The sequence below is a fragment of the Pteronotus mesoamericanus genome, unplaced genomic scaffold (assembly GCF_021234165.1).
Source record: "Pteronotus mesoamericanus isolate MK-2021 breed Mesoamerican mustached bat unplaced genomic scaffold, CSHL_Meso_final contig_25, whole genome shotgun sequence".
Lineage (NCBI taxonomy): Eukaryota > Metazoa > Chordata > Mammalia > Chiroptera > Mormoopidae > Pteronotus > Pteronotus mesoamericanus.
This window is the reverse complement of record NW_026555105.1, coordinates 38,946,517-38,960,872: the sequence shown is the minus strand read 5'-3', so window position 1 is coordinate 38,960,872 and position 14,356 is coordinate 38,946,517. Positions and strand designations below refer to the sequence as shown.

Genomic DNA, 14,356 nt, shown 5'->3' with positions numbered 1-14,356 from the left:
TGAATTGATTTCTGTCATTCAAGTTTTCTCTCTACTTATTTGTTTGGAAGTTATACACTGTTTCTATTTTTAATGCATACACTTAAAAATACATGTATCCATGCATGCATACATGGATATAGGTATACATACACACCCATACAAATAAAGATCACTTAAATCTTAGATATAAGAACTAGAGTTGATTTCTTTTTCAGCTAACACTATTTCCTCTCTTCTCTAAATAAGCTTGAGTTCCTCTTGCCATCAGCCTGGCTAGGAGAATTTTCAAGCCATGGTTACTTCTTTAAAACTTACTAATGGACTTACGGCCTTACTAAGTATAAAGCCTCACAAGTGCATCTCAGCAGCTAATTCCCTTTCCTACATACTTCTCAGCATTTAAAATACAGGAAAAAATGGCAGCTTGACAATCGGTTAAACTTATACACACACCTCTTATCTCTTCTAGAAGAGGCTGGCAGGAGGGGTCCTCTTTTCATATTACTTGTATTACTTTTACTTCACATAATAAGGATGTTTAATATATACAACAGGTCTTTTTTTAAAAAAGTCTTAATGTTGGCAGTTTCCAAAACTACTCCAGGGTGCCCAAAACTCAGAGGTGCTGTAGAATATTTCAATTCTTTAGAGAAAACACAGACAAACCTTACATATCAGACACTAGCAAGCTACTAGTTTTTGACGTAGTTCAAAAACACAGCATTACATCATGTTACATTCCTTCTGATGACAATATCTTTATGAAGCCAGGTTTTTGGCAGTTCCCATGATTTAAAAAAAAAAAAAACATGAAAATCAAGGTGAAATAGGAATGGAGGTGATTGTGTCCATCTGTTTCCAAGGTTTGAGATGTCATACAATACTCAACAGGTACATCAGATGATAACCACAATTATTTGATGATGAAATAAAAATACTTTTTCTGTTGTTTTTTATTTTTCCTAAACAGCTACTTGGTTGTTAGGATATGAATACTTATTAAGTAATTAGGACATAGTTGATTATGCTAAACTATTTCCTCTTGGCCAAGGGGCACTGTGAAACATTATTAAGATGCCAAGGGCAATGTGATTTTGGGAATATCTACCAAAGTGGCAAGAACACTAAGAGTAACCCTGAGGACTAGTCTTCAATTCCACCAATTACCCAGCTTATAAGCCTACGCAGGTCACTTACTTTGCCTTAATTTTCTTCAAAGACAAAATAGAGACAATAAGACCATTCTGAATATGTGACACAACTGTTGTGAGGACTATGGGAGACCAAAAATGAAATTCCTGTAAACTGTGATGCATAATTTATTCAGCCTGAAGGGGGAAAAAAGCCTTATAAATGTTCACAGAAAGAAAAATCAAATGGTCAGGGTCCACAAATTATTAGAAAAGCAGGATCTCACCTTTCGGAAATCTCCTCTAGTAACTCCATAAGTTTAGCAGCCAAACCAAGGCGTCGAAATTCTGGGGCAACGGACAGAGCTGTGACATGCCCATGCCATTCTTCCCTAGCAACTGAGCCTTCAGCTTTACCCATTACTGTCAACAAAAGATTGCATTCATTAATAAACACATGGGTTTACACATAAATATAGAATTAACTGGTACATTTTTATTATAAAGAAAATGAATGACAAAGTTTTAATTTATAGAAGGGATCAGTGAATTGTCTAATGGTTGAAAAAGAAAGACAATTATAGACATCATGATCATATTTTCAGTTCTTTATCAATTTACATCAGTTGAAACCTATATTAAAATCTTAGCTACCTATCCAAAGAAGTGATAGTGGTATTATACTTACTATAACCCATTAACTCTCCACCAGGTGCCTCTGCAACGATGAAATACTCTGGCCAATGGGCGAGGTACTGTAAGTAAAAAGGAATCCCATACTAGAGTCTTGTTAAGGAGTGTCAAAATGATGGAGATTAACAAGTATCCCTTCTAAAAGGGATATTTTAAAGAAGTTTCCTTTAAAAAGTATGTTGTTACTTTATCCCTAGCCCTATACATGTGTGGTTTCTATAATCGTATCATTATGTGAAATATTTAGGTTATCACTAATTTTTAACAATTACTTGAACATATAACATCAAATGTGAATGGAGACAACATCTAATAGAAAGCAGAGAACCCGGACTCCAAAATCTGTACTCTGTCTCCCCACTGACCACGCAGTATCCTAAATCTCGGCATAGCACTTATCCTCACCTGATACTCTTATTCGCTTACCATCTGCCTCCTCTTAGACTATGAGTAATGTTCTCTCTATCCCTGGAGCTTGCCACATAGATGCTCCATATGTTTATTTTTCCATAAGTGTAGGAAAATTAATGACTGGTTTGTACTTTAGCTTCAGCTATGAGACTGAGAGTAACTAAAATTGAGTACTTCCTAGTTGTGTTTTATTTGGTAAATGATGAATTGATATAAATTTGTACAATTCATGTATATCGACTGTGGCAAAGTTGTACAGATTCCTATATTCTGGATGAGAAATTTTTCTTCTCTCTGTGATGAACTGCTCATCTTGGAAACAAAACAAAAAACACTAAGTACTTCCATAGGCAACTTTGAACAATTACTCAGTCCCCCCGCTGGACCCCGCCAACTCAAATTTTCCATTTTTAATAATGCAATTAAAACTGACTTAAGAGTGAATGCCTGAATAATTTGTTTATTACTTAACTTTTCAGCTCTTTTGTCCTTACTGATATGTACTCATTCCTTTATTTCTTAGTGTAAGCTTGCTGATCCAGTTCTACAAAGGGACACCATCAATCATATATTTTTTAAAAAAAGTTCCTGGAAAGCCTGTTCAGTAGATTCTTCAAACGCTCCTCTAAGGACAAGCTTTATTTTTAGTACCCTACAAACAAAACCCCTAAAATGACAGGCCAGCAAGTCTTCCTGCTGTGCAGCCCTAAAACACACCATAACTGTCTCTCTTCCAGCTAATGCAGAAGACCCAGAAGCTCATTCATCAACTACTAGGATCTGGTAAGTTACTTTCAAATATGGCTTCACCTGGATTATGAACCTTTTACTGTAAATTTTACAGGTAACTGGCTGTACAACATATAAGTTGATTTGCATCTTAACATTTTCCCTTACTGTGCAGTGAAAATTTCTCTGTCATTCAGAATATTTCAGAATCCTTTTCCTTTTTATGAAACATGGAAAGGTCTTTAATAGGTCATAGTTTTAAAAACATAAGTGAAGACTTAGGAGATTTTTTCCTTTTTCCACTCTTTTTTTTTATATGTAGTCCACTTGTCTTTGCCTCCAGTTAATTTTTACTGCTGTACAGTATTCCATTGTGTGAAAAGACTAAATATGCTATCTCTTGACAGTGGACTTCTGGGTTGTTTCTACTTTCTCAAGAACTTTTAAAAATCCTTTATGAATACAAAATAATTTATTTAGCTGTTTCCTTACTGTTGTATATAAATGTTACCCCAAACTTTTAATATTATAATTCTGCAATAAATATTTTTATAATGACATAACTAAGAGGTTAATAAACATTTTCTGTAAAGGGCCAAATAGTAAATATTCTAGGCTGTGCGGTCCATATGGTCTCTGTTGCAATTACTCAGACTGGGAAAGGCATGGACAAAAGCCACAGATAATAGTAAGTTACTTAGTATAGCTGTGTCACAATCAAACTTTATTTACAAAAACAGGCAGTGGGTCAAGTTGGCCCATGCACCTTAGTTTGCCACACCCTGACATAACTGCCTCCATTATTACTTTCCACTTCTAGGAAATGGAATTACTAAGAATGACATTGCCAAAGTGCCTTGCAGAAAACTATTGCAGTTTATATCTTCACTAGCACTTTATGAGAATATTCCTGTAACTTCACCCTCATCAGCACTGAGTTTTCTCATTTTTTAAAATTCTTGATAATTTGATAGATAAAACATCACATTTCATTTTGGTTTTACTTTGAATGTCTTTTGACTAGTAAGACTAAACTCCTAATATGTTCACTAGGCTCCTATATGCCCTCTTTTATTAAATTATCAGTTAATATTACCATCCTACCCTACAATGGATATGGATAACCCAGAAATCCAACTCTGAGAATCTGGTGTTGTGCCTGTTAGGGTAACATAAACCAGAGTACCCTAACTTCACATCTGCCCATTTTTCTATTGGGGAACATGAGAGATAGTGCTAATTGTTACCCAAAATCTTCTCTACTTGAGTAACAAGCCCCAATTTAAAGTTAGGCACATTCTGGGACTTGTAGATAAAGTGTAGCAGGAGGCAGGTGCTGGGCAATGAGATACAGAAGGTCTATGTAGCACTTCCCAGAGGTACGCCTGAGAGGGAAGGACACTCTCCACCTCCCCTCTGTTGATCCTCCTGCCAGGAATATGGCTGTGATGCCATTTGCTCTGGAAGCCATGGGATAAGAAGGTCAAGGCCACGCTGGGAATGGCAGAGTGGTTCAAGTACAGAACCTGGTCACTGGTGACTACATGGAACCACCACCTGACCTGGACTGCTCATCATTTCCAAACTTCATTCGCAACAAAAAGAAATAGCCCATCCTGCTGAACTCACTACTTTCTGTTGTGTACAGTCATGCTTACTACAGAGAGGAAAGCTGGGCAGGGAGGCTAGCTGTATAGTTACAGATTTATGAGGTTATTGTATTAGCAGCTTGTCAGGCAGGTTTAAGACAACTCTTGTTCCAAGTTGTTTTTGTAAATTGCTTTCAAAGTTGCTTACAATGCTTACTTACCTACAAGTTTTAAAGTTTTTCAGTACTTGTCTATTTTCTCCCTTTGTTTCTCTGTCTCCCTCACTCTGAGTAAGCCTTCACTTAACTTTTTTTAAAAAAGGATACAGTTTCTGTAAGTGGATCCAAGTTACTGAAAGAAATGAGAAATGTCAGTAGTAAGCAGTGTTTACAAAACCAGTTTAAATAAACCCATTAAAAATTTTAAAAAAAAATGCACAAGGAAATCAAAACATGCTAAATCCACTTTAAAACCAACTTTAGGGCTAAGGAAGATGGTTTAAATTACATAATCACAATACCGCAAAATGATAGTTGCAAATTTTTTTATTGTGATGAGAACTTTTAAGATCTACTCTTAGCAACTTTTAAATATGCAATAGTATTATTAATTATACTTACTGTACTATCCACTACATGCCCATGACTTAATTTATTTTATAACTGGAAGTTTTGTACCTTTTAACCCCCTTCACCCATTTTGCATGAATAACTTTTTTAAAAATTTGTATGCAACCACAACAAAAGACCCCAAAGAGCCAAAGTAATCCTGAGAAAATTAACAAAGCTAAGTTTGTTAATTTTATGTCAGTATCAAACTCCCTGACTTCAAACTATACTATAATACTACAGTAATCAAAATAGTATGTATGGCATTGGCAGAAAAACAGACACACAGACCAGAATTAAGAGCCCAGAAATAAACCCACACATATATGGGCAACTAATTTTTGACCAAAGAGACAAGAATATACAAAGGAAAAAGGAAATGGGGTTGGTAAAACTGAAGAGCCATATGCAAAAGAATGAAGCTACACTACTATCTTACACCATACACAAAATCAGCTCAAAATGGATTAAAGATTTTAATGTAAGACCTGAAATAATAAAATACATAGAAGAAAACATAGACACTACACTTATAGACAAAGGTCACAGAAGTGTTTTCGTGAAACTGATTTCAAATGCAAGTGAAACAAAGCAAAAATAAATTAATGGGCCTATGTCAAACTACAAACTTATGCAAAGCAAAAGAAACCATCAACAAAACAAAAAGGCAACCTACCAAATGGGGGAAGATTTAAAGAACTCATAAAACTCAACAACGGCCCAGGGCTGGTGTGGCTCAGTGGACCCAGCACCAGCCTGAGAACCAAAAGTCAACAGTTTGAGTCCCAGTCAGGGTACCCCGGGTCCCGGGACAGGTCCCAAGTAGGGGCCACATGAGAGGCAACCACACCTTGATGTTTCTCTCCCTGACTCCCTCCCTTCCCCTCTGTCTAAAAAAATAAAATCTTAAGAAAAAACAACCAAAACTCAACAACAACAAAAATCCAAGCAAAGGACCTGAACAGACACTGGTTAACAGACATGTAACATCACTAGTTTTTAGGGAAATGCAAATTAAAACCAGAATGAAATATGACCTCTCACCTGTTAGAATGGCTATTATCAAAAAGACAGTATGTGTTGGAGAGGGTGTGGAGAAGAAGAAACCCTCCCACACTGTAGCTGCAAATGTAAATTAGTAGAGCCACTATAGAAAACAAAACAAAAAAAAATCCTCAAAAAATTTATAACTACCATATGATACAGCGATTCCTCTTCTGGGTATTTACCCAAAAATGTTTATGCATAAAGATATAATTGCCCCTATTTTCACTGCATTATTTATAATAGCTAAGATAAGGAAACAACCCCAGTGTCCACTGATGGATGATTGGACAAAGATGATGTGATATGTACGTAAAATAGAATACTACTCAGCTTTAAGAAATGACATATCGCCTTTGTGACAACATAGATGACTCTGGAGAGTATAATGCTAAGTCAGCTGGTCATAGATATAGACAACAGAATGGTGGTTACCAGAGAACAGGGTGGGGAAAGGGCAAAGTGGGTAAAGGGAGTCAGATATATGGTGACAGAAGGAAACTAGACTTTGGGTGGGGAGCATGTAATAGAGTACACAGATGTCGAATGCTGTACACCTATATATATATGTTATATAATGTTATTAACCAATGTTATCCCAATTAATTTTTTTTTAAAGTAAAATCAGGTTAAAATGATCAAAGCCTAACAGCAGAAAAGAGGTCTTTCAGGTTGTAGAAGCAGGCAAGATCAGCCCCTCTTTTGGTAGGAGGGTGAATAAAAACACCACTTTGATTCTGCTGCCATGTAGAAAGACCCTTGTTATAAATATGAATATGGCTTAAGGGAAAGGGAGGTGAATACTAAGTTCCTGTTATAGGCTAACACTAGGCTCAGCACTTTCTCTGAAAGATAACTTTTTCATTAAAAATAAACAATTAGAAGACAGACATTTATTATCGATGCTTAGCCAATAGAATTAATGATCACATTACAAGATCAATAATTTTTTAAAAGCCATTTAAAAAAATTTTTCTGTATGAAATTGCCAATATTATTGACAAAGAGAGAGAGAACTGTAAAGTAAAAAGTGATGTTCAGTTGTGGTGTGTTACCTAAATGAGCAATGTGAAGGCAAGTATAATCACCGAACTTGAGGGACTAGGATGGTGTTGCTTTGGGGGCATCCATACTTAACATTCTTCATATATAATTGCATTGCCAAAGACTAATTATTTCATCATGTATTATAAACACCATGTTTCCCCAGATCCACCATAAAGCTACATGATGTATTAAAAAACAAAACAAAACACTTTATAAAAAAAATGTCATGATACAAATGGCATTGTTTTAACAATTTTACAGATCTTTTTAATGTCTGGCCTAATAGAAGACAACTGGATTCTCATATCTGTCTGTTATACTTGTTGTTGTAAGGTCATACATCTGGAAAACACCACTATGCACTTGTGAGAGTGTAAGAGTGGAAAAGGCAAAAAAAATCACCTTATCATCAAAATAGCTCTGACCTCGCAGAGCCCAAGGCACACCTGGAGAATCACTTGCTCTAACATATTCTCACCTGTTGCCTCAACTCTCCAACAGGCCACCCCCCTTCTTGATTTCAGCTGCTTTCTATTTCACAGAGAAAATACAACAGTAAGAAGAAAGCTTCACCAAGCTCCCACCACCAAACCCACCCACCTATAAGCTTCTGCACCCTTACTCCACTACTTGTTCTCCTGTAACATGCCTGGAGTTCTAGTAAACCCATCTCACCACCTCCACTTTCCAGGACCCTGCTCCTGCAATTCTCCACTCCCTTCTGGAAGAAATGTACAAATATACTTTACAATTAGCCATCAACAGTTCCTGGCATAGTTCCCCCTCCCTCCACCTGAAAAACTTGCAACAGTTAAGCTTCCAAGACCCTACCATCAGGTTTCCTCCCACCTCACTGGGCCACTAGGTCTTCACTCTAACACTTGATTGATGCCCTAGGGCACCATCTGAGTCTTTTTTTCTACCTACACTCACACCATCACTCCTGTCACTAGTCTCCAGATTTCAATACCACAGTGCTGACCCCAAATTTCTATCTTTAGCCCAAAACTAAACATGAGACTTCCATGCCCAGATGCCTACCTGGCTTCTACACCTGGGTATCTCAGCGCTCTTGGCAGAGAATCCCACGTCCTATGATGGCCTCTCCAAGATCTAGCCCTTTGACTGTGATATCATCACCTCACACCCACTCTCTTTCTGCTCCAGCCACACTGGACTACTCTTTCTGTCTAAAAGGTATCTGTTCACTTACTACTCTCTCTGCCTGGAATTTCCCTGATCCCAATATCAATATGATTCACGCCATCAACTCTGCTAGGTATTTCTTCAGTGACACCTTCCCTAACACTCTACCTAAAGTTGAATCCTCACTCACTTCCTATTTCCCTTTCCTGCTTTCATATCTCCTTTGTAATGAACACTAAGTTCTGAATGTATTTACGTATTTTATTTTCCTCTCTAAAATGTAAATTCCATAAAGATATTTTTTTTCCTGTTCACTGGTACGGCTGCATAAATAGTTACACAAATAATTTTCCAAGGATAAATAAAACACCTGTTAAATTAATTCTAATGTTTCTACATCCACTGCTTCTTTCCACTCTAGCTGCAACACCCTACTCCAATGATTCTCAGAGTTCTCTATAGAAATGCCCGAATCCAAGTGAGAATTAGGATGAAATGGGGAGGAAGAGGAGTTCCTCTACTGGCATACTCTTAAGAGGCCTTGTTAAGCAAAATGATTCTTTGAAATCTAATGTTTTATTGCACATATTCATGCTTATTTTCCTTCTTTCTATTCATTTTCACATAAAATAGTGTTGTCCCTTCCCAGATCTTCAGTTAAAACTGATTCTCCAAGAGACTTTGCCTTTTCTATTCTTGAAGTTTCAAAACACACTGTCACCTCCCAGGCCGGCACCTCCCAAACCCAAGCCTTAGTTAAGTCGTAATCTCTGGGCCATTGCCAACACTTTCTCAGTGGCCTACCTGCCTGGTATACCTTCTCTAATCTCCTCCTATTCCACACAGTTCTATGTTGAAAAGTAGGTTCTCAAACAGCTGACAATATGCATTTCTAAAATGTTCCCCACTCTTTCAAGAACCACTGCTCTAGTGCCAATCTCCTAGTGCGAATTCCTTATTTGCCTCACTCCCACTACAAGGCTCTAACACACACGGGGGGCAGTTCGCTTCAGCGCTCAGTACCTTAATTTGCTCATACCCAAAATGGGGAAAATGAGACTGCCTACTCAGAGAACTGTGAGGATTAAATGGGCTATTACAGTGGCAACGCTGGGATCAGCTAGAGCTCAACACAAATTGTCTTAATTATGTTGCTTCAACTGGGAAGTGACCAAAAAAATTCTTCCAACAGGATCCAGTATAAACCCCTCAATAACAGAGCAAAAGTCACTTCACCATTTTCTTTCTGGCTACTCAGTTACATAAACCCACCACTGCAGACACACTCATCTCCCAGCTATCTGGCACGCCTCAAGTTTTCTCACTGTAACACCTCCTTCCTTCTCCAGAAATTCCTTTCTCGTGTTTATCAACATTTTGTCCATCCTTCAAAAGCTGATGTGGATGGATGGATATGTGATGAAGCCAATGTAGCAAAAACGTTAACTGAAAATTGTCAATGTTCAATGTTCATAAATTTTCATAATAAAAGGTTTTCTTAAAAAAAAAAAAAGGTACCTACAAGTCACATATTCTGACAACGCGGACTGAAAGAAACTGCAACAAATGGGCCTCCACCGACATGTGCCCCGACCCTGGCTGTGCACGGCAGGGGAAAAAAAAAAAAAAATCTGTACAGGCTGGGATCGCCGCTCCAGGAACAAGAGGTACAAACCAAACCCCGACTGCGAGAAGAACCGCTGCGGAGGGTGCCATGATCAGTGTCATTTCACTCAAGTTAACCGTTACCACCAGGTGAGCTGCAACAAACACTTAGCTATTACCTACTGACCTCGCAACGACCTCCGTGGCCAGTAATTTTGGGGTGTCCGCAACAAGAAAAGGAAGCCGAGTCACTAGCCCGTACGAAGCAGGGCCCGGCGCCAGGACGTGAGCTCAGGGCCCGTCCCCCACCACCGACCACCCCAGCGCAGCCTGACAACCAACAGAAGAGAAGACCCGCGCCCTGCCTCCGGGTGGACGAGCGCTCACGGCTGCGGGATGAAGTTTGAGTGCCTCCGCCAAGATCAGTCTGTGTCTCCGTCCAGTCCCCGACCTCTGAACCTGCAGCCCCCAGGGAGATACCACTGGCGGCGAGCGGGGTAGATTCCTCGAACCCCGTCCCGGGTTAGGGGGAGCCGCCACCAGGAGTTGCCCAGTACGCATCTCACTCACATGTTGTTGAAGCGGAACAAGTCGTCGCACGTGAAGGCCCGAAGCGTGGTCATTACGTCGCCACAGCCACAGCCGGCCGGCCACCACCTCTCCCACCCCGCCGGAAGTAATCCGGAGGGCGACCGCCAGGGAGCGGGACGGGGAACTTCTTCCGGGCCACCAGTTGCTGGGCAGCCACGCAGCGACGCAGCTCCCCCTGGCGGCAAGTCAGGAATTGCCAGACCACCTTTGTAAAGTCAAGGGGGCTCTTGATTTTTCAGAACCTGAAAACCCCTCCACGGCAGGACTGGAGAAGATAGGCAATGCGATCACCACCTACAGAGACAAAAAGCTGCCGGGATTAGGAAACCAAAGCAGATAGGCGGAATTCAGGATTACTTAGGTGCCGCTTGGCAAATGAGGAAGGAAGTGGAGAGGAATGGGATGATTCATGGTCCATAGAGTCCTGTCCCAAAGATGCAAACCAATATGTGATCTCAAAGTATCTAATAACATGTTAAAAAGGTGAAATTAATTTTAATAATTTATTTTACCCAGTATATCCAAAATATTATCATTTCACATGTAATCAATAAAAAAACTATTAATGGAATATTTTACTTTATTTTGTATAAGTCTTTTAAATCATGTGTGTATTTTACGTTTGCCATGTATTTCAATCCGGGAGCTAAACTGTCATCAGAAACACTTATTCTGTATTTAGATTTCATAAAATTTAAACATAAAATGGTTCAAAAATAGGTTCGCACACCCCAACAGTTTCAATCGTGCTGTTTTCAAATAACTGAGCGGAACATTGGTTTTCAAGTTTAAATTTGAGGTGGAGCCAGGCTCTGATCCCACAGAGCCCATCCCAGGGTTGTCACGGATAGGGGAAAATAAAATGAGTCGTCCCAGACATTTCTCTGTCTGTCAGGGCTCTTCCCTCTAGTGGAGAAAGCTCTGAGCCCTTCTCTGAAGTGGCTTTTATTGAGAACCATATGTGCAGGGATATACAGCAAAGTTCATAGATCAATGTCAAAAGGCTATGTTTACAGAAAACAGATAAAGATCATAGATAACAATGGAAAGACCACAAGAGATTTGGATCCCTCACCCAGATGCGTGAGTAACGGGAGGGAGTAGCTTCTCACAACCTTGAAGGAGTCTGATAAAGCAGTGTTCCCACATCCTTGAGCCTGGGTTGCACAGCCTTGAGCCCAGGTGTGATAAAATGCCCCTTAGCCTTGAGTAGGCTCGCATGTGCAACTCATGCTAGTTACTTCACTTTCTGGCCTGCAGCTGGCTTTGTTTGGAGATAGTATTTAAGGGGTAGGAGCTCTGGACAAGATGGGGACTCGGGGCGCCGACTTGGACACGGGCTCGTGGCCTGTGTGACTCCCTCAACACAGGCTTGTGGCCCGTGTGCGGCGCGGACATCGGCTTGTGGCTTGTGTGATTTCCCCAGACATGGGCTTGTAGCCTGTGTGACTCTCCCAAAGAGAGGCATGCCAAGCAACCCCAGGGTTCCGCGCACCTTCTTCCGTCTACCCCAGCCCCAAGTGGACCTGCCAAGCCTAGAGAGGCTGCAACACATCATGTAAATACAAAATGAACATTTGTCAAAGATTTTAACTCTTTAATCAATGAAAGGACCAGTAAGATGTTACACCCTGTTTAAAGGAGAATTTAAAATGTACAAGGCAATCAGAATTGCTGAAATGTACTTAGAAAGAGCAAAATAAACTAATGAAAAAAATAGAACCACAGGCATGGAAACATGGAACAGACTGACAGACCAGAGAGGGAAGGAGAGCAGGATAACGGTGGAAAGAAGGGGAAGGCACTAGTAAAAGAACATGTATGAATAGCCCACAGACATGGACAACAGTATGGGAATTGACTGTGGGAGCGGAGGTTTGGATTGCGGAGGAGGGCAAAGGGGGAAAAATTGGGACAACTGTAGTAGAATAACAATGAAAAATGATTAAAAATAAAACAAATAGAACAAAAAAAGAATTGCACATTTGTGTCATTTATTGTTTTCCTATCTTTTCATCTCATAAAATGCACTATTCATGACAAGCTATTTTTATTGTTCAAAATGATATTTATGTATACACATAAATATAGAATCTCGTGACATAGAAAAGAAGAAAGAAAGCAAGCATGTAAGGCTTGTAAATACCTACAGACCAGTAATCTATTGCATCTTCTGGACACACATGAAGCATTTATATTTCTATAGAAAAGAATCATTTTCATTTCTCTCTATTTCTACAGCTTCTAGTTTTGTAAAATAGGTCAAAAACAATAAAAGGCAGAGTTAACCTGGAAAGGTGTACCTGACAGGACACCCAGTCATCTTTTTCTGGTAATTTCAAAATGTCTCCCAATTTTTTTCTGACATGAATTAATATTGATTTGAACTTTGTTGTTTGTAAAGGTTTGATGGTTTTTATAATTTTTATTTTGACTGGTTAGCACTACACACATAGGAAATGTATTGCTATTTTATATTGGTACCTATTAAATTAACAGTATAATAGAAACAATTTTGATAAAAAAAAAAACAAAACAACACTGTGTATTTAACACAAAGGCAACTATCAACCCCTGCAGGAGTTGGATGCTGTGGGCTACCAGTTTGCAACCACTGATACAAATTATGATTCAGAATCATCATTTCCAGCCACAGATCAAAACTCTAAGGTAGCTACACAGCAATGCAATGTACCAGGTTATGAGAAATGTGGAGGGAATTAGAAAGAATATCCTGAAAACACAAGCTGGATCTCATTTCTCTCCCTGCTTCTCTACTTATCTTTAAACTGTTGTCAGTTTGTATTGCTAAACACCTGAACAGTGCCGATAAATTAGCATCTAGAAAGGTGCCTGGCAGGTGCTCAGTAAATATCAGTTGAATGGATAAATGAAAGGTGATATATAGATTATACAGAAAGTCATGTCATCCTTCATAGTTTACAAACAGACATTCACATTACCTTAGCCAATGCTCACTTATTTCACTGTTTCTCCATTTCTGAAAAAGGTGCCTAGTAATAGTATTCACCTCATTGGGTTGTTGTGAGGATTAAATGAGCTAATATTTGTAAAGCTCACCATTTAAGTGTTTGTAAAAGAAATGAAATTAACTATTTTGCATTTTGAAGAATTTAAACTTTGAAATGTAGAGTGTGGGAGAGACAAAACACTTGACGGTGGAACCCCTTACCACAGTTAATGCAGGCGTGGCACATTGTTCATGTCCTGGTAAATAGGTTGTTTGAGATGGACAGATCCTTTAAAGCCACCTCCCTTTCTCTTATTGTCATGCTTCACCCAGAAAAGCTTATATATCAGCATGATTTGTTTTATTTATTTTTCAAAAGACTTCTCAGAGCTCTACGTTTTTTATTTAAGTCTGGGTTGTTTAATGAAAGTGCTTTATGCACATTATTTAGAAAATTGAAGACTTGTAGAAATGTACAAAGAACCAAGCAACAAATTACTCAAAATTCTACCACCCAGAAATAAAACATGTTAACTAACCCTTAAAGAACTTCAAGCATCTGTTTATGCAGTTTTAGGGGAGCGAGAAAAATACTTTTACTTAAAAGAGGCTCAGGTTATATATGTTAATATTAAATAAAAAATATTGCTTTAAATTTTTAATTTAACAGAATAAAAGAGAACTGACTTAAAACTAAAGAGATTGCTGAGCATTAAGTGGGTACCTAAAGGTTTCCGTTAAAGCTTAGGTATATATTTTATTATATATGTTAAATATTATTCAACATCTTAAGGAAAATCATTAAGAGAT

The 14,356-nt window shown here is 38.7% G+C and overlaps 1 protein-coding gene across 2 annotated transcripts in view; it reads right to left on the bottom strand.

The window, feature by feature from the left end:
* Positions 1 to 14,356, bottom strand: part of NAA20 (N-alpha-acetyltransferase 20, NatB catalytic subunit) — a 44,109-nt gene that overhangs the window by 4,513 nt on the left and 25,240 nt on the right. The window contains exons 1-4 of one of the 2 annotated variants that reach the window (XM_054574127.1): positions 10,555 to 10,646; positions 4,861 to 4,885; positions 1,801 to 1,891; positions 1,400 to 1,535 (exon numbers count right to left, since the gene is read on the bottom strand). In XM_054574127.1, coding sequence (XP_054430102.1) covers positions 1,400 to 1,535; positions 1,801 to 1,891; positions 4,861 to 4,885; positions 10,555 to 10,607 — 305 coding nt within the window. In that variant the 5' untranslated portion in view covers positions 10,608 to 10,646. Of the gene's footprint in view, positions 1 to 1,399; positions 1,536 to 1,800; positions 1,892 to 4,860; positions 4,886 to 10,554; positions 10,647 to 14,356 lie in introns of those variants that run through there. The other variant, XM_054574128.1, reaches the window with a different exon arrangement.